The 21,687-nt window shown below is 49.9% G+C and overlaps 1 protein-coding gene across 1 annotated transcript; it reads left to right on the top strand.

The window, feature by feature from the left end:
- The first annotated feature begins 11,052 nt into the window (after nt 1-11,052).
- LOC144274391 (zinc finger protein RFP-like) lies at nt 11,053-20,237 on the top strand. The gene is made up of 8 exons (XM_077833183.1): nt 11,053-11,469; nt 13,194-13,289; nt 15,286-15,516; nt 16,640-16,662; nt 17,326-17,441; nt 18,057-18,086; nt 19,201-19,335; nt 19,743-20,237. Exons 1-8 carry the CDS (start codon nt 11,053-11,055, stop codon nt 19,769-19,771), a joined length of 1,077 nt encoding a protein of 358 aa, XP_077689309.1. The 3' UTR covers nt 19,772-20,237.
- The last annotated feature ends 1,450 nt before the right edge of the window (nt 20,238-21,687 follow it).

The following is a 21,687-nucleotide window of genomic DNA, read 5'->3' as shown; positions in this document are numbered from 1 at the left end:
TGGTCCTGCCGAGGGGGGAATGGAAAGTCCTGCCATTCACTGAACTGCATCCATTGTCATGGGCATACATGTCTTCGTATCCTCGTAAAGTCTGCCAGGTGCTATAACTGTGCTGACGACAATAAACCTGACCTTGTGCCTTCGTACCTTAATGGATCTTGTGGTCATTCGCTCAAGGTCTGCTTGGCTGGCTATTTGCACAGAGCTGGGGCAGCAAGCAGGGAGAACACACACATGCAGCTGAACATCTAACCACACCCATCTTTAAGTTTGAATTAAAAACCCATTGAACTCCATGGGGGAGTCCATATTTCTCAGAGCAATTGGAGGTAGGGGAAGGGAGGGGAGAAGACCAAAGCAGGGGGAACCTGAAGAGAAGGGAGAAAACAAATCATTTCCAAGTTTGAAGTTTTACAGTTTTTTTAAGGAAATAGGTTTGACCTTTTCAAGATTCACAAAATTGATTGTGTTAAAATGTCTTGATAGCTCAAAAAGGCTCTTTTGGGGTTTGGGGGGGTTATTGATTTGTTTGTCATTTTTCTTTTGGTTGAAAGAATTTATGGTGCCATCATTAGGTTTCAGAGTACCCCTTTGACACCAGTGGTACAAGCCACATTTCTCCAAGCTATGGGATTGTGGTTGGGGACCCCATGGAGAGGGGAGAGGAGATAGTGGGACTGGAGTGGCAACCTGAAGATGGTGAAGAAAATTATTAATCTCCCTATTTGAAGAGTATTTCACAAGGTTCTATATAGAGAGACAAGGCAGGGGAGGGGATATCTTTCATTGGACTAACTTCTGTCGGTGAGAGAGACAAGCTTTGGAGCTTGCACAGAGCTCTTCTTCAGGTCATTTTATTTCAGGATTTCATTTCTTTATTAAGGAAATGGATTTGACATATTTATGATCGACCCCGACCCCAGGAATGGCTTTGTGTGTGTGTGATGTACAGGAGCTCTCAAATCCCTTTTATAAATTGTGAATGCTTTTTTTGCCAGCGTGTTCATTGCCACTGAGATGAGTTACAATGAATGGGAAGTTTCAGAGTAGCAGCCATGTTAGTCCGTATCCGCAAAAAGAAAAGGAGGACTTGTGGCACCTTAGAGACTAACCAATTTATTTGAGCATAAGCTTTTGTGAGCTACAGCTCACTTCATCGGATGCATGCAGTGGAAAATACAGTGGGGAGATTTATATACACACAGAACATGAAACAATGGGTGTTACCATACACACTGTAATGAGAGTGATCAGGTAAGGTGAGCTATTACTAGGAGAGCGGGGGGGGGGGAGGGGGAGGATGGCTATTGTAGTGATAATCAAGGTGGGCCATTTCCAGCAGTTGACAAGAACCTCTGAGGAACAGCGCGGGGGTGGGGGGGGTAAACATGGGGAAATAGTTTTACTTTGTGTAATGACCCATCCACTCCCAGTCTCTATTCAAGCCTAAGTTAATTGTATCCAGTTTGCAAATTAATTCCAATTCAGCAGTCTCTCGCTGGAGTCTGTTTTTGAAGTTTTTTTGTTGAAGAATTGCAACTATTAGGTCTGTAATCAAGTGACCAGAGAGATTGAAGTGTTCTCCAACTGGTTTATGAATGTTATTATTCTTGACATCTGATTTGTGTCCATTTATTCTTTTACGTAGAGACTGTCCAGTTTGGCCAATGTACATGGCAGAGGGGCATTGCTGGCACATGATGGCATATATCACATTGGTAGATGCGCAGGTGAACGAGCCTCTGATAGTGTGGCTGATGTGATTGGGCCCTATGATGGTGTCCCCTGAATAGATATGTGGGCACAGTTGGCAACGGGCTTTGTTGCAAGGATAGGTTCCTGGGTTAGTGTTTTTGTTGTGTGGTATGTGGTTGCTGGTGAGTATTTGTTTCAGGTTGGGGGGCTGTTTGTAAGCAAGGACTGGTCTGTCTCCCAAGATCTGTGAGAGTGATGGGTCGTCCTTCAGGATAGATTGTAGATCCTTGATGATGCGTTGGAGAAGTTTTTGTTGGGGGCTGAAGGTGATGGCTAGTGGCCTTCTGTTATTTTCTTTGTTGGGCCTGTCCTGTAGTAGGTAACTTCTGGGTACTCTTCTGGTTCTGTCAGTCTGTTTCTTCACTTCAGCAGGTGGGTATTGTAGTTGTAAGAACGCTTGATAGAGATCTTGTAGGTGTTTGTCTGAGGGGTTGGAGCAAATGCGGTTGTACTGTAGAGCTTGGCTGTAGACAATGGACCGTGTGGTGTGGTCTGGATGAAAGCTGGAGGCATGTAGGTAAGCATAGCGGTCAGTAGGTTTCCGATATAGGGTGGTGTTTATGTGACCATCGCTTATTAGCACCGTAGTGTCCAGGAAGTGGATCTCTTGTGTGGACTGGTCCAGGCTGAGGTTGATGGTGGGTGGAAATTGTTGAAATCCTGGTGGAATTCCTCAAGGGCCTCCTTCCCATGGGTCCAGATGATGAAGATGTCCTCAACGTAGCACAAGTGGAGTAGGGGCGTAATACAGCTACCACTCTGAAACCTTTAAAAATGCTGTTTCTTTCGAGGTGCAAGAATGGGGACGTTACAGGGGAACAAGTTTTCTCCTGAAGAGTCTCAAGTCTTCTCTCTGACATACATCTTTCTGAAAGAGACTCTGAGATCTGACAAGGGATCTAGGAGGGGAAAGTAAGCAGCAGGGAGGAGGGGAAGGTAAACAGTAGAATACGGACCCTGGACTTCAGAAAAGCAGACTTTGACTCCCTCAGGGAACTGATGGGCAAGATCCCCTGGGAGAATAACATGAAGGGGAAAGGAGTCCAGGAGAGCTGGCTGTATTTTAAAGAATCTTTATTGAGGTCACAGGGACAAACCATCCCGATGTGTAGAAAGAATAGTAAATATGGCAGGTGACCAGCCTGGCTTAACAGTGAAATCCTTGCTGATCTTAAACACAAAAAAGAGGCTTACAAGAAGTGGAAGATTGGACAAATGACCAGGGATGAGTATATAAATATTGCTCGGGCATGTAGGAATGGAATCAGGAAGGCTAAATCACACCTGGAGTTGCGGCTAGCGAGGGATGTTAAGAGTAACAAGAAGGGTTTCTTCAGGTATGTTGGCAATAAGAAGAAAGCCAAGGAAAGCAAGGGCCCCTTACTAAATGAGGGAGGCAACCTAGTGATAGAGGATGTGGAAAAAGCTAACGTACTCAATGCTTTTTTTGCCTCTGTCTTCACGAACAAGGTCAGCTCCCAGACTACTGCACTGGGCAGCTAAGCATGGGGAGGAGGTGATCAGCCCTCTGTGGAGAAAGAAGTGGTTCGGGACTATTTAGAAAAACTGGACGTGCACAAGTCCATGGGGCCGGATGCGCTGCATCCGAGAGTGCTAAAGGAATTGGCGGATGTGATTGCAGAGCCATTGGCCATTATCTTTGAACACTCATGGCGATCGGGGGAAGTCCCAGAAGATTGGAAAAAGGCTAATGTAGTGACCATCTTTACAAAAGGGAAGATGGATGATCCTGGGAACTACAGGCTGGTCAGCCTCACCTCAGTCCCCGGAAAAATCATGGAGCATGTCCTCAAGGAATCAATTCTGAAGCACTTAGATGAAAGGAAAGTGATCAGGAACAGTCAGCATGGATTCACCAAGGGAAAGTCATGCCTGACTAATCTAATTGCCTTCTATGATGAGATAACTGGTTCTGTGGATGAAGGGAAAGCAGTGGACGTGGTATTCCTCGACTTTAGCAAAGCTTTTGACATGGTCTCCCACAGTATTCTTGTCAGCAAGTTAAAGAAGTATGGGCTGGATGGATGCACTACAAGGTGGGTAGAAAGTTGGCTAGATTGTCGGGCTCAACGGGTAGTGATCAATGGCTCCATGTCTAGCTGGCAGCCGGTATCTAGCGGAGTGCCCCAAGGGTCGGTCCTGGGGCCGGTTTTGTTCAATATCTTCATTAATGATCTGGAGGATGGTGTGGATTGCACCCTCAGCAAGTTTGCGGATGACACTAAACTAGGAGGAGTGGTAGATACGCTGGAGGGTAGGGATAGGATACAGAGGGACCTAGAAAAATTGGAGGATTGGGCCAAAAGAAATCTGATGAGGTTCAACAAGGACAAGTGCAGAGCCTTGCACTTAGGATGGAAGAATCCCATGCACCGCTACAGACTAGGGACCGAATGGCTAGGCAGCAGTTCTGCAGAGAAGGACCTAGGGGTGACAGTGGACGAGAAGCTGGATATGAGTCAACAGTGTGCCCTTGTTGCCAAGAAGGCCAATGGCATTTTGGGATGTATAAGTAGGGGCATTGCCAGCAGATCGAGGGACGTGATCGTTCCCCTCTATTCGACATTGATGAGGCCTCATCTGGAGTACTGTGTCCAGTTTTGGGCTCCCCACTACAAGAAGGATGTGGAGAAATTGGAGAGAGTTCAGTGAAGGGCAACAAAAATGATTAGGGGACTGGAACACGTGAGTTATGAGGAGAGGCTGAGGGAACTGGGATTGTTTAGTCTACGGAAGAGAGGAATGAGGGGGGATTTGATAGCTGCTTTTAACTACCTGAAAGGTGGATCCAAAGAGGATGGATCTAGGCTATTCTCAGTGCTAGCAGATGACAGGACAAGGAGTAATGGGCTCAAGTTGCAGTGGGGGAGGTTTAGGTTGGATATTAGGAAAAACTTTTTCACTAGCAGGGTGGTGAAACAGTGGAATGCGTTACCTAGGGAGGTGGTGGAATCTCCTTCCTTCGAAGTTTTTAAGGTCAGGCTTGACAAAGCCCTGGCTGGGATGATTATTTGGGATTGGTCCTGCTCTGGGCAGGGGGTTGGACTAGATGGCCTCCAGAGGTCCCTTCCAACTCTGTTATTCTATGATTCTATGATTCTAAGTGAGTTGTGTTTCTGTGTGGGTCTGTTTTGACTGTAATCCTGGGTTGTGAACGCATTATGTGTAGACATATCTGAGCTAGCTTTAATTTAGCCAGCTTGGGTCCTGGAGCAGTCACGCCGTAGCAGCCCGAGGGGTACAAGCGCACTCCAAACCCTGGATAACTAGTTGCAGGAATAGCCCATGCTGAAGAGTGCGCTACTGCAGTGTCATAATGCTTTGAGATACCTGAGATAGCTAGCTAAGGGCACGTCTACACTTGCAAAGTTACAGCGCGCTCAGAGAGCGCAGAAGGAAAACCGCTGTTGTGTGTTCACACTGACAGCTGCCTGCGCAATCGCGTGTTCACACTTGCGGTGCTTGCAGCGCTATTCGGAGTGGTGCACTCTGGGCAGTTATCCCACAGAGCACCTCTTTCTCTTTTGCCGCTAAGACTTGTGGGAAGGCAGAGGGGGTCGCGGGGCATCCTGGGTCCAGGCCCAATGCCCCGTGATGCATTGCTTCGCATCCCAGCAATCCCTGTGCTTCCGTCCACATTTGGCACCATCTTTCAACGGTTTGTGTACTGCCCTGCCTCTTTCAAGCTGCAGGAATGGATCCCGAACTGCTGACCAGTATGCTGCTCGCTCTGACCAACACATCACGAGTGGCAGTGGAGTTATTCCTTAAACCACAAGGAGAAGAGGAGTGCAACACTGATCTCGCCACTCGTAATAGCTATGACTCGAGATTGCTTGTGGTATTCATGGAGGTGCTGACCATCGTGGAACACTGCTTTTGGCTCAGGAAACAAGCAGTGAGTGGTGAGATCACATCGTGGTGCATTTCTGGGATGACAAGCAGTGGCTGCAGAACTTTCGCAAGAGGAAAGCTGTAGAACTGATCAATGAAATTGTTTTTAATTGTTCATTTTATTAATATAACTTCATAAGCAAAGTTTTATGAATGAAACAACATTCATTCATAAAACCAGCTACCCCAATAACTGGCTAATTGAGTTTCACTTTCAATCCAATTGCTGCTTAAATCACTGAAACTTACACTGTTTCAACATTGACAGGTTTCAGAGTAGCAGCCGTGTTAATCCGTATTCGCAAAAAAAAAAGGAGGACTTGTGGCACCTTAGAGACTAACCAATCTATTTGAGCATAAGCTTTCGTGAGCTACAGCTCACTTCATTGGGTGCATTCAGTGGAAAATACAGTGAGGAGATTTATATACACACAGAACATGAAAAAATGGGTGTTATCTTACACACTGTAAGGAGAGTGATCACTTAAGATGAGCTATTACCAGCAGGAGAGCGGGGTGGGGAGGAGGGGGAAAAGAAAACCTTTTGTAGTGATAATCTCGGTCGGCCATTTCCAGCAGTTAACAAGAACGTCTGAGGAACAGTGGGGGGGGGGGGGGGATAGTTTTACTTTGTGTAATGACTCATTCATTCCCAGTCTCTATTCAAGCCTAAATTAATTGTATCCAGTTTGCAAATTAATTCCAATTCAGCAGTCTCTCGTTGGAGTCTGTTTTTGAAGTCTTTTTGTTGTAATATACCGACTTTTAGGTCAGAGATCGAGTGACCAGAGAGATTGAAGTGTTCTCCGACGGGTTTATGAATGCTATAATTCTTGACATCTGATTTGTGTCCATTTATTCTTTTATGTAGAGACTGTCCAGTTTGACCAGTGTACATGGCAGAGGGGCATTGCTGGCACATGATGGCATATATCATATGAATCTTGCCCATATGCTCAGGGTTTAGCTGATCGCCATATTTGGGGTCGGGAAGGAATTTTCCTCCAGGGCAGATTGGAAGAGGCCCTGGAGATTTTTCGCCTTCCTCTGTAGCATGGGGCACGGGTCACTTGCTGGAGGATTCTCTGCTCCTTGAAGTCTTTAAACTACGATTTGAGGACTTCAGTAGCACAGATATAGGTGTGAGGTTTTTTTTTTGTAGGAGTGGTGGGTGAAATTCTGTGGCCTGCGTTGTGCAGGAAGTCAGACTAGATGATCATAATGGTCCCTTCTGACCTAAATATCTATGAATCTATGAATCACATTGGTAGATGTGCAGGTGAACGAGCCTCTGATAGTGTGGCTGATGTAAGCAATATAAAAAACTTTCCCTCCAAACTGCCACATGAGGCTGAGCCAAAACCTTTCTGCCCTCAGGAGCCTGAAAGTCAGCCAGAGGAGCAGCAGGGCGCAAGGAGAGCTGAGCTCCACCACACAGGCACCGCTGCTCCTGTGATCCTGCTGTGGTTGTGTCTGGGTGGGGCTGCTTAGCACAGTGGGGGCAGGGGAGTGGCCCTCTCAGTGAGAAGGCTGTGAGAGATTGCATAACAATCTCTCATTATGCAGCCCGTGCTGCATTAACCAGTTGGGACCCCTGACAGCTTCTCATGAACTCCTCCCTTACCCCTCGCATGTGCCCTTCTGGGAAGGCCAGATACAGATGAACAAGGAGAGTGTGGCTTTTTTGCGAAGCAAATGCCTCACATCCAGAGGCTGCGATTATTTTCTAACCTCCAGGGTTTACCCACTTGCCCAGGGACAGCAGGTCTGACCAGTGCTAATGGGTCTCTCAAAATTGCTGAGGATGTTTTTGGTGGACGCTCTTCAGTTTTGAAGAGTCTGGCTGCTGTAGGTAGCCCCTGCTCAGTCAGGAGCAATCAGCAGCCCAGCCATTGGCTTGGGCATTGGAGCCCATGGGCACCAGCATCCCTTTCCTCAGACCCCATCTCAGGCTTTGCTCTCTATCCTCAAATTCCCAGTTATCTGCAGGGTTCCTCTGGCTCAGAGCCACACTCCAGGCCAGGGGAGTCCAGGGCTCCATGGCTCACCCTCGGTGACATTTCCTCTCAAGCAGCCCAGAACCACACCAGCATTGAAACAGACTCCAAAGAGAGACTGCTGAATTGGAATTATTTTGCAAACTGGATACAATTAACTTAGGCTTGAATTGAGACTGGGAGTGGATGGGTCATTACACAAAGTAAAACTATTTCCCCATGTTTATCCCCCTCCCCCCCCACTGTTCCTCAGACGTTCCTGTCAACTGTTGGAAATGGGCCCACCTTGATTATCACTACAAAAGGTTTTCTCCCCCACCCCCGCCTCCTGCTGGTAATAGCTCATCTTAAGTGAGTGTGTATGATAACACCCATTTTTTCATGTTCTGTGTGTATATAAATCTCCTCACTGTATTTTCCACTGAATGCATCTGATGAAGTGAGCTGTAGCTCACGAAAGCTTATGCTCAAATAAATTGGTTAGTCTCTAAGGTGCCACAAGTCCTCCTTTTCTTGTTTCAACATTGTAACTTCTGCTCTCTCTTTGTCATTCATTATACTTGTCTATATTGTAACTTCTGTTCACTGTTTGACATTCCTTACATTTGTCCATATTGTAACTCAAACTCCATTTTAACTTGTCCCAAACTCCATTTTAAAATGCTCACTCCATTTTGTAAAAGCTTGCTGCAACCTTCATTTTTGCAAAACCCTGCTGTAATCTTATTAGTTTAGTTTAGATGTATGAATGAGGTATGTATAGGTGATGGAATCAACTTCCAGCCCCAGTCTGCCCTGATGAAATAAAGTGTAAACACCAAGGGCTGAAGATGCAGACAACAGCCCCGACAAAGCAAGAAGAGTCCACCCTAAAAAGAAAAGAACAAAAGTACAATTGAAGAAACATCAAAGCCAGGTCCTAGGCTGAAAGTCTGCAATTGACGGATGATCAATCACACGGAACCCAGGGGCAGCGTGACACAGCAAGACCTATAGACTCTGGATTCAAACTAAAGCCTACAAAAAGGATGGATGAGATGGAAGACTTTGGAGGGTAACATTCTGCTGCCAACATGGAAGGGCATCAGTGCATGCCCAACAGAGACCCAGCCCTTCCTTGTGCCTGGCTTTCCTGGCCAGTTAGCCTCCACAAGCTACGAACCCAAGCCACAAACTCAAGTTACATTCAGGACTGGTAACGATACATCAGCTGCAGAACATTTGTGTGTGTGTGTGTGTACATAGGTATTAGATATTAGTTATTGGTCATAAATCAAATTGTGTTATAATAAACGTCACATCTTGTCTTGTCCCCTGAAACGATCCTGTGTAGTTTTGTCTGCATAACAAAGCCACATTCATGGGACTGTGTGATGAGCTCACCCCAGCCCTGTGGCCAGCGGCGTTTTAATGCCTAGGCCTAGAGTGGCAAATTTGCAGGGGCGGGAAATTTATAATAGCAGCAAGAGGCTGCTTCCCCCCCCCCACCCCGGTGCTGGTTCGCGCCCTCCGCCCCTGGCACCGCCCCAACTCCACCCCTTCTCGCACCATTCCCCGCCCTCATTGGTCCCCTTCCCCAAATCCCCACCCCGGCCCCGCCTCCTCTACTGAGCGCGCCGCTTTCCCCCCCTTCCCCCCTCCTTTGCGAAGCTGTTTCATGCACAAGCACTGGCAGGGAGCGGGGAGAAGCAGGACCCGGCGGCGCGCTCAGGGGAGAAGGCGGAGGCGGAGCGGAGGTGAGCTGGGTTGGGGAGCTGCTGGGGGGGGGGGGAATTATTTCTTGGCCTAGGGGCGGCAAAATCATTAATCCATCGCTGCGTCCGGCGCAAGGACATGAGAATGAGAGCTGCCCTGTCACTGGAGACGCGCGTGGCAATTGCACTGTGGAAGCTGGCTACTCCAGACTGCTACTGATCAGTTGCTAACCAGTTCGGAGTGGGAAAGTCGACTGTTGGACTCGTGTTGATGGAAGTGTGCAGGGCCATTAATCGCATTCTGCTCCAAAAGACCTGGCTTTTGTCTCCTGTTCGGTGCTTCGAGTGTAAGCTCTTTGGGGAAAGGCACTGCCTTCTGTTTGTTCTGTATACTGATCCATGACATGGGTGCTTTGGTACAATGGTATTACAAATAATCAATCGTTATGATCTGACCTGTAAACAATCCAACATCTCATTGGCCTTAGAAACAGTGCCCACCCCGAACAGCACAAGGCTGCCCAAGACAGCGAGGGCAGGAAATGCTGATTTGTAATAGTGCATCCCAGTCTGTTTCCAACGTATTCACACTGAATGGATGTACCATTCCATCCAGGTGCAGAGCAGCCAGTGCAACTGGCTGCATCTGCAGAAGCATCTCCAGCCAGCACTGCCTTCCCCCTGCAGCTGAATTCCCTTTCCTGGCCCCTGTTTAAACACCACACCCACTCTCCAGTCTGGCACCAAATCTCCCTCTCAGGGGGGAGGGATAGCTCAGTGGTTTGAGCATTGGCCTGCTAAACCCAGGAACGTGAGTTCAATCCTTGAGGGGGCCATTTAGCGATCTGGGGCAAAAATTGGGGATTGGTCCTGCTTTGAGCAGGAGGTTGGACTAGATGACCTCCTGAGGTCCCTTCCCACCCTGAGATTCTATGATTCCTGGAGTCTGCTCTGAGTACCCAGACTCAGAGACTCAAAGTTTCAATGTCTCCGCTGCGCAAAAGGAACAAAATTCTGGGGTACCTCTGAGTCTCCCGCAAATAGTTCCCCCACTCTCTGCAATAAGAAACCCAGTGCAGTCTCAGACACGGTCCACGGCAGGAAGCCCTGCACTGGATTGGACATTTGCTAGACGCGGCCCTTGGAATTAAGGTTCTAAATCAGCATCCTCAGACTGAAGCAAGCTGCCAAGCCGCTGCATTTAAAATAAACCCCGGCAGTAAACCCGTAAGGGAATCAGAGGCGTGTACTCTAGTCTGCACAATGCTCCGCTGCAGCCCATGGTCGATCCAGCTGCTGCCCGGTCTGTCTGGGCCTCTAACAGAAGGGCACAGCCCTGCCTGGGAGAGCAACCCAACACTGAGAAATCAGATCTGCTGCAGTGAACAAAGCCCTGTCCAACCAGGGGGTGTGTGGATTTGGGAGTCAAATAATAGAATTCAAGTCAACTCTTCACTTTTTCCAAAAGAGTGACATTCTCCCTAACCTGACCCTGCTTTTTCCCCTGTGCACTCTTCCCAGCAGAGAGAGGGTCACGTTTCTCATCAGAGCCCCCAGGGGCGGGGAGAACTCACAGCCCCAGCTGATTCTAGCTCCGCCAATGAGACAGAGCCAGGAAGGGAAACACCCAATTCCTGTCCCAGACGCTGGAAATTCAAACGAGCTTTGTGCTCCCCTTCCCGCCGGGAGCCATGGCTGGAGAGAGCAAGGCAGAAAGTCTCCGGGATGAACTTTCTTGTCCCATCTGCCTGGAGTATTTCCAAGAGCCGGTGTCTATCCACTGCGGGCACAACTTCTGCAGAGACTGCATCAGCCAGTGCTGGGGGGAGTCGGAGCCCAACTTCTCCTGCCCCCAGTGCAGAGAAACCGCCCAGCAGAGAAATTTCAGGCCCAGCAGGGAACTGGCGAGAGTTATCGAAATAGCCAGAGGGCTGAGTTTCCAGGCAGCCAAAGGCTCAGGAGGGGAGCGAATGTGTGAGAGGCACCAGGAGGCTCTGCAACTCTTCTGCGAGGAGGATGAAACCCCCATCTGCCTGGTGTGTGATAAATCCAAGGCTCACAGATCTCACACGGTGGTTCCCATAGAGGAGGCTGCCCAGGAGTACAAGGTAGGAAATCTCCGCCCGGCGTCAGTGTTTGTACCTATGGGGTTTTTCAGATATATTTCCAGGCCCAGAGTAGAGCTGCTCATGCAGAGGTCATGTAGCCTGAGGCCATAACTGGGGGTCCCCAGGCTTTCCAATGTTTGGGTTTCCTTCTAGTGTCACCTGAACTCCAGTGTCATTTCCTGCTGTCATAAAGGATGTTTTTTTGCTAACTACAGTGTTGTGATAAAGATTTTGAACCTTACACCTGGATCTCTGCTCTGACTTGAGGACCAATTTCCAGGAGTGGGTGGGGAAAAATATTTATTATCTTGTGATGCCCTTTTCCTCAGCGAATATTTCTGTTCCAACACACGTTCCTGCTGAGCGGGACACACCGGAAGCAGCACTGCCAGCCCCCACCGTTCTTAAATCCTGCGATCTTTGGAAAGATTCAGTCAGACTGCGGGAATTTATCCTCCCACGCTCTGCTTCATTCATTTCAAACCAACAGAGAAATAACTTGCTTCTTGGTCCCCAAAAGATGCTGGTGGAGGCGAGGTGAGGCAGGGGTGCAGTCAGAGCTCCTGACTGGAGGACAGATGAGGAATTTTTGGAGCAAACCTGACACCATCTGTTTTACTAGGATCAGCAACCTGAGAGCAGAGTTGTAGGAAAGAGATCTTCACTGAACACACTGAGAGGCCAGTGCTACAGGGGCCGGCAAACTTTTTGGCCTGAGGGCCACATCGGGTTTCCAAAATTGTATGGCTGGCCGGTTAGGGGAGGCTGTGCTTCCCCAAACAGCCAGGCATGGCCTGGCCCTCGCCCCCTGATGAACCCCCCCGGGACCCCTGCCCCATCCACCCCTCCCAGTCCCCTGATTGCCACCGGACTCCCCACCCCTGAGTGCCCCCCGCCGCCCCATCGAACCCTCCCTCTCCTTCCTGACTGCCCCCCCCCGGGATCCCTGCCCCCATTCAACCCCCCCTATTCCCCGCCCTCTGACCGCCCTGACCCCTATCCACAGCCCCGTCCCCTGACCACCACCTCGAACTCCCCTGCCCTCTAGCCCACCCCCCCTTCCCCCTTACCGCGCTGCCTGGAGCCCCGGTGGCTGGCAACGCAACAGCCGCACCGCCGAGAGCACCAAGACAGGCAGCCTGGGCGCCCGGCTGGAGCCAGCCACGCCACCGCGCAGCACAGAGCCCCGGGTCAGGCCGCGGCCCTGCAGCTGCGCTGCCCGGCAAGAGCGCGCAGCCCCACCGCCCAGAGCCTTGTGCTGGCTGCGCAGTGAGCAGAGGCTGCGGGGGAGGGGGGACAGCAGGGGAGGGGCCGGGCACTAGCCTCCTGGGCCAGGAGCTCAAGGGCCGGGCAGGAGGGTCCTGTGGGCCAGATGTGGCCTGCAGGCTGTAGTTGGCCCACCTCTGCACTGGAGTTTGTGCACTGGCTGCCTGGATCCGGTTTGTGCTCCTAGCCCCCAGGTGTCAGAGTGAACTAGTTCTCCTCTGCTGCTTGCTGCTTGCCCCCAGTTCCTGCAGCGTCCCTGGCCTGGCCTGTGCATTGCCCTGTGGGTGCCCTCCCGGTCTGCTGCTGGGTTAAGTAAACTGGAAAGCTACATCCATGCACCGGTGTTATTGCCGGGGGATACAGGGTGGGGGGAAGTGAAATTTCAAAAGAAAATTGCTCCTCGAGCTCCAAAAGAAAAAAAATGACTCCCTCCGTCCCCTGCATTTCTCTTTGCCCAGGAACAGTTCCAGACCCGACTGCAGGCTCTGAAGGAAGAGAGAGAAAAGCTCCTGGGATGGAAACTGACTGGAGAGAAGAGAAGCTCAGAGTACCTGGTAGGTGCCCAGTGGTGTTACCCAGCAGGGCCCTGGGGATGAAGGGCAGTGTGGGATATTTATGTGTCTCTCTGGGTCCCTGTGCTGCTGGTTTGGGATTCTGCATGTCTATCTCTGGGTCCGTCTTCACTACCCTCTGGATTCGCTACTCCCTAGTCTAGACGCGATAAATTGACCCCCGAGCGCTCTCCTGTACTCCAGCGCCAGGAGAGGCGCCGGCGGAGTCGATGGGGAAGCGGCAGCGGACGACTCACCGCGGTGAAGTCGATCTAAGTACGTCAACTTCAGCTACATTATTCACGTAGCTGAAGTTGCGTAACTTAGATTGATACCCCCGCCCCCCTCAATGTAGACCAGGGCTCTGTTCCCCTCTGTGGGCTGGGGTGGGACTGGGACTCCTTGCCTGGCTCTGGGGCAGATTCCCCAGGAGCAATGGGCAGCCCTGGGGCAGGACAGATGCTGATCGAATCCAGCAGCAGGTGCAGCCTGTGCTCCCCTCTGCCCAGGATGGACGGGAAGTGGGGTCATGGCCCGACCTCCTGCCTTCAGTTCTGGTAGTGCCAAGACTGTGTTAATGGTCCATCCCCAGATGTTAGAGAGGCCTGCTGGGCTCGGCTTCAGGCTTGATCTTTGTCTGTGTCTGCAAAACACTGTCTTTTTCACCCTGTGCAGTGCAGTTGTAGCCATGTCAGTCCCGGGATATTGGAGAGACAAGAGGGGGAGATTAGATCTTTGCACCAACTTCTGTTGGTGAGAGAGACAAGCTTGTACACTACGCAAAGCTGTTCTTGAGGTCTGGGCTGGAGAGCTCTGGGTGGCTCGAAAGCTTCTCTCTCTCTCTGACGGAAGAAGCTCCAATCAAAGAGATCACCTCAACCCCTCGTCTCTCTCCTCTTATAGATGAGCACTAGAGAGTCAATAGCTGAGCGACAGCCAAGCTCTCATGCTAAGCGCTGATGTTTTCACAGTGCTCTAAAACCCACCTGCATCCTGACCTTGTCTTGGAAAATCACGGTGCCCCATCCAGGCCTGAGACAGAGTTATTGGACTGAATCAGGAGTCAAGTGGCCAAGGGGCTGCAGAGGTGAAGGGCTCAGACAAAAATAACCTGACATTCAATTTGTTTCCCATTCTCATAACTTTTCTGTGCCCACCTATGGCTCAGATCATAGCACCGATCAGCCCCAAACTGAGCTGGGTCTGAATGGATTTCACCTTGGCTGGCGACCGGCTCCAGGGCCACACCAGGGAAGCAGCATCTTAGAAGTTATAAGAGGTTCTTTTAGGCTCTGTAAATACTCATACATCTTGGATATACACATGGGAAAGTGATGTGAGCATGCTCCAGGAGACAGGTGCACCTCAAGCCAGGGTGCGGAGTGGTAGCCAGCAGCTGCAGAAATGGGACAGAGTTAAGGTTGGGTGGCAGTGTGCATGGGAGGCGTGACCTTAACTCTGCATTCCCTTGATTTCAGAGCTGTGTTTGTCTTTGCTTTATTCTTGATTTGATGGTATAAATTTATGGACTGGGGCTGCACTAGAGATCCTGATTTCTGCACTAACACAGTTAGTCTCTTCAGAGGTGTGGCTGAGCATCCCTCCGAGTAATGTGAATATCTGTAGCTTCCTAAGTGAAACTTAAGAGTTTTAGTTTGTTTTCTTATTTTGTGTTTTCTTTACCCCGTTCAGTCTCTCTCAGGAAGTCTCTGCTCACGTACCTCTGAATCCTGCCCTTTCTACTGTTCGAAGGACTGAGATTGTCACAGGTCACTGATCACAAGAGAAACAAGCCATGTGAGATGGGAAGGGAATTTAGGGCGAGGTGGGACTTTCTAGGAAAATGTCTCTGGTCACATGGGGAAAGTTTCTGTCTGCTTTTGAGGTGCTGAATATTTAGAAATTCCCCCTCCTGCTGACACAGGGCTCTGTGAAATCTCCCCTGCCTCTCAGTGTGTCCTTGACGTGCCCTTTCCCTGTTTGTGCCTCTTCTTTACAGGGAAAGACAGATGCTGAGAGAGAGAAAATTGTGTCTCAATTTAAGCAGCTGCACCAGTTTCTGGAGGAAGAAGAGCGACTCTTGCTGGCCCGGCTGGGAGAGCTGGAGAAGGAGATTGTGAAGCTGCAGGATGAAAACATCACCAAACTCTCCGCGGAGATTTCCCATCTCAGTGATCTGATCAGCGAGATGGAGGGGAAGTGCCAGCAGCCAGCGAGTGAATTCCTGCAGGTGAGACCTCAGAGCCTTGGGGATATTTGGGAAATGGATGAACGGGGAGACCCATGTGGTTTGGAGTGCAGGATCCTAACACTACAGCGGAACTCACTATTTCTAGTTTTTACATAGGAATCCTCTCTCTCGCTCTCTCTTTAATGGTACCTCATTTAATTGTTAGGAACTACTGTTAAAATGTGAATTCGCTGGTTTACAATTACCTCCACTTGCTTCTGTTTTATTATTCTCTTTTATATTATTAGTAAGTTGATGAGGGGTCTGGAACAGCTTCCATCTGAGCAGAGATTAAAAAGACTGGAACTGTTCAGCTTAGAAAAGAGGTGACTAAGGGGGATATGGTGGAGGTCTATAAACTCATTCCGGTGCGGAGAAAGTGAACGGGGTCACCCAATGAAATTTAATAGGCAGCAGGTTCAAAACACACATAAGGAAGTGCTTCTTCATAGACCTCACAGTCAACCTGTGGACCTCATTGTCCTGGGATGGTGTGAAGGCCAAAAGTATAAGTGGAGTAAAAAAAGAATTAGATCAGTTCATGGAAGACAGGTCCATAAATGGCTGTTAGCCAAGATGGTCAGGGACACAACCCCATGCTCTGGGTGGCCCTAAAGCTCTAACTCCCAGATGCTGGGACTGGGGATGGATCACTTGAGTTTGCTCTGTTTTGTTCATTCCCTCTGAAGCATCTGTCAGAAAACAGGACACGGGGCAGATGGGCCATCAGTCTTGTGTTGTTAGGATTGAGGGATCCCGGGAGAGGGGCCCCTTTGTAGGGTTTAGATTTTAATGGTCTTTTTTATAGTGTTCTGGGTCCACTTAAGGCCCACATCACTGGGGGAGCGGAGCCCGTTAATAACACACATGACTTCATCTACCGCTCATGAGGCAGGGAAATATTATTTAAATAATGTGATCCCCATTTCACGGAGAGAAAGGGGGACTTTGTTTTGGAAATCATCCCAGGCCAGCTGCCGCTCTCCCCATGACACCAGCAAGACCCCTGAACCAGGATCACAGTGTGGCCCACTCCACCCTCTTTTCCATTGGCCGACGTCCTTCTCTTGGTTATCACTCGTAACTGAGCTCTTTGTTCTCTCTCTCCCCCCTCACCCCGCAGGACATCAGAAGCACCTTGAGCAGGTACGTGGCTCTGTCTCACTCTCAGAGACACATCACTCTGTGGGGCAGGGGCTTGAGCGCCATGCCACGCCCTCATCTCCTCAGGGCACCATGGCCAGCTGTGTGGGGCAGGGTCACCCCTCAGATCCAAATCTCACCTCTGCTGACGTTACTCCTGGGATTGATGCTCTTTATTTGAGATGCTGAGATGATGAAGCATGAGGGCAAGTTAATAGACCCGAATAGATTCATGAAATCTCTTGTGTCCCAGGGAACGGGAATATGGACCCTTCCAGAGCAGCGGTGTTCTAATATGTTCAGCTTATGTCCATTTGGCGCCCTGCATGAGGTGATTTGGGGTTAGTGGTCTCCATCCATTTCTGACTGAGCAGGTGTCCACACCACAAAGCTTAGCAGAGTCAATGCAGCTTGTTGGCCCATCTCCCTGCTCCTCTTCCCCTCGATGTTGTCTCTCCGGGTCATGCTAGAAACAAACTGGGCCGCTGTGGGTGAAGCTTGTGCTGCCATTGCCTGAGCGGTACCTGCTCTGAGGCCGGGATACATAGAACAGTCCAGCCTCCAGGCCCTGCAGTCCAGGAGCTTTCGCTGGCATGAAATTCATCTGAGATGCGGATAAAATTTTGATTTACAATCAGTTAATTAGAGAATTCTGTTTCTCTCCAGGTGCGAGCAGGGGAAGTTCCAGCAGCCAGTGGAGATTTCTCCTGATCTGGCAAAGAGACTTGGTGATTTTACCCAAGAAAACATTGTGGTAAAGGAGACTCTGAAGAAATTCCAAGGTAGTGAGCAGGGATTGAAAAAGGAAAATGGAGACTGGTCTCTGTGAAGGTTGGAGGAAACAGGCTGTGTCCAATTAGCTGTGAATGTAAAATTCAATTTAAGAACATGGAAGAAATATAAAAAAAGTTTTGAATTTATTAAGACATTTTTTTCCCTAGATACACGATATTTATGGAGGAACAACAGTAGTCTGAATGTGATTCGTTGTCACTTTGTTTGCCCTAATTCTTGAGGACTGCAAAGTACTTGGTTGAGTGAAACTCTGTGCTAATACAAAGGGCTCCATCTTCTCTTCCTAAGTCTGTTTCATTCCAGTCTGAGATGTCTATGAATTTTCTCTTGTAGAAGGACGAGATACACTAAATGCCACATAAGCTATGTTTATAACCATGTTATTAGTGCAGAAAAGGGTCCATAAGCTTGAGAGTGGCCCATGTCCATATGGGCGAATTTTACACTATGTCTCTCTCTTTATCTCTCTCTGGGTCTCCCTGCCTTTTCCCTTCTGTTCGTGGCTCAGAACTAAAGCACAGTTATTCTGATTAATTGTAGAAATCCTGCATGAAACATAATTTTGATACCATGAAATCTCTTTCTCTCCCTCTCCTCCCAAGATGCTCTGGTGTTTAAACTGCAGACAGCAAGTAAGTGGATCTCTGGCAAAAGGGGGGGGGTAGTGTTATGAGTCGGGTTTTAGATGGATTGAGAGAAAAAGACAGTTTGTGTTTGTGGCACTGGATTCATTTGAGGAACAAGCTTCTGAGATCGAACAAAAGAGAGTCCCCCATCCATAGAGAATGAGCATTGCAGAGGAGGGGGCTGGCCTTGAGCACTCCAATATATTATTAACCCCTTAATTGTTGTGAAGTGTACTGACTGAATGAGGGCACTGTCTCCTCTGTTATGCTGAGAGGGGGCGGGGGCCTGGTCTGACCCTCTCTCGGAGTGTCCATAGGACATCGCCCCCTTCTCTGTCTCTCCCTGTGGGTCCCACCTCTCCCTTTCCCCTGGGCTCTTGGGTTGCCAACTAGGCCCCTCCATCCTCTCTGTCTTTGTGAGGTCTTCCGTGGACACTGCCTCCTCCTCTCCCATTCCCCATGGGCTAGGGGACCTGCCCTGGCATACCCACCAACTCCCTCCTGCCTCCTTCCACCCAGGGCTACTGCCTCCTTCCCTTGTCCCAGCTGCACTGGGGTTTGCGCTCCCCTCTCTGCTGGCTCCTTGATTCCCTCTGACTGGGGGTGTCTCCCCAAGAGGCGGCTGAGGCTGATGCCTCTTCGGTCCCACCCCAGGCTCTGCTGCCTGCCCTGCCCAGTCCCTGCGGCTGGGAGTGGGGAGCCACAGCATGGGGAGCAGGGTAGAAGATCGAGATCATAGAATATCAGGGTTGGAAGGGACCTCAGGAGGTCATCTAGTCTAACCCCCTGCAGGGCCAATCCCCAATTTCTGCCCCAGATCCCTAAATAGCCCCCTTAAGGATTGAACTCTCAACCCTGGGTTTAGCAGGCCAATGCTCAAACCACTGAGCTATCCCTCTCCCAAGTCTGCAGCTATAACTGGCCCAGGGAGGTGGGAGCCGCGGTGAAATCCCTGCTCAGCCCCAGCACAGAGGCAGCTCCCTGAGACCCGGGACAGAGAGGCAGGAAATCAGGGAGGGTCCCAGCCAGGACGGGGCTGCTGGGGAGTGTGAGAAATGGTCCCATCCTCCCCCAGGGTTGAGCTCTGCCCCTCACGCTCTGATTCTCTCTCTCCCCCCAGTGACTCTGGATCCAGACACGGCTCATCCCCAACTTGTCCTGTCCACAGATCGGAAAAGTGTGAGATGCGGGGAGACACGACAGCGACTCCCCGACAACCCTGAGAGATTTGACTGGAATCGCTGCGTGCTGGCCTGTGAGGGGTTCACCTCGGGGAGACATTGCTGGGAGGTGGAGGTGGGGGATGGGCGATGCTGGGCTGTGGGGGTGGCCAGAGAGTCTGTGAGGAGGAAGGGGTGGTTCAGTTTTAACCCTGAGGAGGGGGTCTGGGCTGTGCAGTGGCTGCAGGGGGATCAATACAAGGCTCGCACCTCCCCTGAGACCACAGTGTCCCTGGGCCAGGTCCCCAGCAGGATCCGGGTTTGTCTGGACTGTGACGAGGGGCAGGTGGCATTTTTCAGTGCTGACGACAAGGTCCTGATCTTCAGTTTCCCACCAGCGTCTTTCAATGGGGAGAGAATCTGCCCTTGGTTCTGTTTCTGGGACAGCAAAACCCAGTTGAGACTCTGTTCCTGATACACAAGATTATCTATCCCCCTGCAGGCCATGAAATGGGCTTCTCTCGCCTCTGACACCCTCATTTCTACAACTCTGGAATCTAAAGTGGGCTGGTGACCTGTTCTCCCTGCTCCAAAAAAACCCAACGAAACAAAACCACTCAACCGTCAGGGACATTGTCCAGCCTGTTTGTCACTGTTCTCTATGATCGCAGAGGACTCTAGCAACCTGGTCAGAGAGCAAGAGGAGGAGTCCTGGGTGAGGGAGAACAGTACAGGTGGCAAATCTTTGGGGCAGGGGAGTGGCAAGAGAAAATGGTTAATCCTCCCTTTTGATGAGGGTTTTCTAGAATTTAACAAAGCTATTTTTATATCAAGCCCATGGAGGTTGTGTTTTATGGTTCCCATAAATCATTGACTGCTGCCGGCTTTTTTGTTTTTTCACCAAGTGGATTCTGTATCTTCATAGCTGTAAAGATGCTGACATTTTTGTGTCTCACAATGATTTCTCTTGTCTCCTGCGGGGGAAAATATAGCAATAAACCAGGAGCCATCAGAACTACTTGATTTACCAGTGTTGGGTTTGTTTGCTTTTTACTGACCTGCACGGTGGGGTCGAGTGGGTTACAGGCCATTAGAATTGCAACGAAAGCAACCCTTCTGGAATTGCAACAATAGTAATGATCATGTCTCTGCTAGGCCACATTCAGGTGCTTTCATCCATTGTCTGTTGGATCCGAATTTCCCAGCCCAGGTGCATCAAGCATTCAGACAGTACAGTGACATGTAGCCAGTTACTGGTCCAAACTTCTCATAGACCAGGGTCACATGCATAGTTGTTCGGTACCTCTACTGGCCACATTCAGAAACAAAAGAGCATCATCGTCTGTTTGATGAGACCTTGCACATATGGTGTGTGCTCTATAAAATGGCCTCCTGACACACACATGTCACAGTTACCAGTGGGGATCTAAAGCGTGAATTTCAGCCCTGAAATCACAAGCCCAGACCCCTTGCCTTAAAGCAGTAACTCGTTTGAGCTGCGAGCCATGAGTTGGTTGTTCGTGACTGGGGCTGGCCACTAGAGGGACAAGATCTCTTGCACTAAGCCAATGTATGAAATAACCACATAAAGCCAACGAGAGGGGGTGTGTCCTAGCACTGCCCTTGTCTCCTCCAGCTCTGCTTTTCCGTGTTGTTGCCCTGAGGTTTCTCCTCTGCAATTCTTTCAATAGGATTCACAGAGAGCCAGCTTGCTGCAGGTTTGTGAGCTAGTGGCCATGGGGCGAGCCCCTAGGATGAGCAGGCAGGAGATGGGGAAGGTGAGGCTGGAGGAGAGAGAAGTCCTGTCAGACTCCAGTCTCCTGCTGTTCAGATCAATCAGCAAATGGCTATGAAAGCCTGTGGGATTTGGGCAAAGACAGGTGGTGGAATGAAAAAAACAACACACAAACTAGGGGCAAGCGATCATATCTCAGACATTCTGAATGAAGCCAAGACATATGGGCCAGCCTGTCCACGGGTAGCTGTAGCCATTTCTGTTTAAGGGCAATGGACCAAATTCATCCCTGCCACTAAGTGTGTACTCATCTCATTCAATGAAGAGGGCCAGATCTCCCTCTGGTGCACATCGGTGTTGCTCCATTGGAGTGAATGGGCAAGAGCTCCAGGGGGAGTAAATCAGTGGAGCTTCATTGACTTAAATGGACCTCTGTCAGTGTACAGCCGTGGTCACGAGTTAATCGCTTGCTTGCTTGCTTGCTTGTAGATGCTCTTAAATTAAAAGAAGAGAAAAGGAAGGCAGGTTTTTAACTCAGCTTATTTTTGAGATGAGCACTCTTCCCAGCAGAGAGAGGGTCACGTTTCTCATCAGAGCCCCCAGGGGCGGGGAGAACTCACAGCCCTAGCTGATTCTAGCTCCGCCAATGAGACAGAGCCAGGAAGGGAAACACCCAATAACGAGCTTTGTGCTCCCCTTCCAGCTGGGAGCC

The sequence above is a fragment of the Eretmochelys imbricata genome, chromosome 14 (assembly GCF_965152235.1).
Source record: "Eretmochelys imbricata isolate rEreImb1 chromosome 14, rEreImb1.hap1, whole genome shotgun sequence".
NCBI lineage: Eukaryota > Metazoa > Chordata > Testudines > Cheloniidae > Eretmochelys > Eretmochelys imbricata.
The sequence above is the reverse complement of the archived record's forward strand: the minus strand, read 5'-3'. Positions and strand labels throughout refer to the sequence as shown.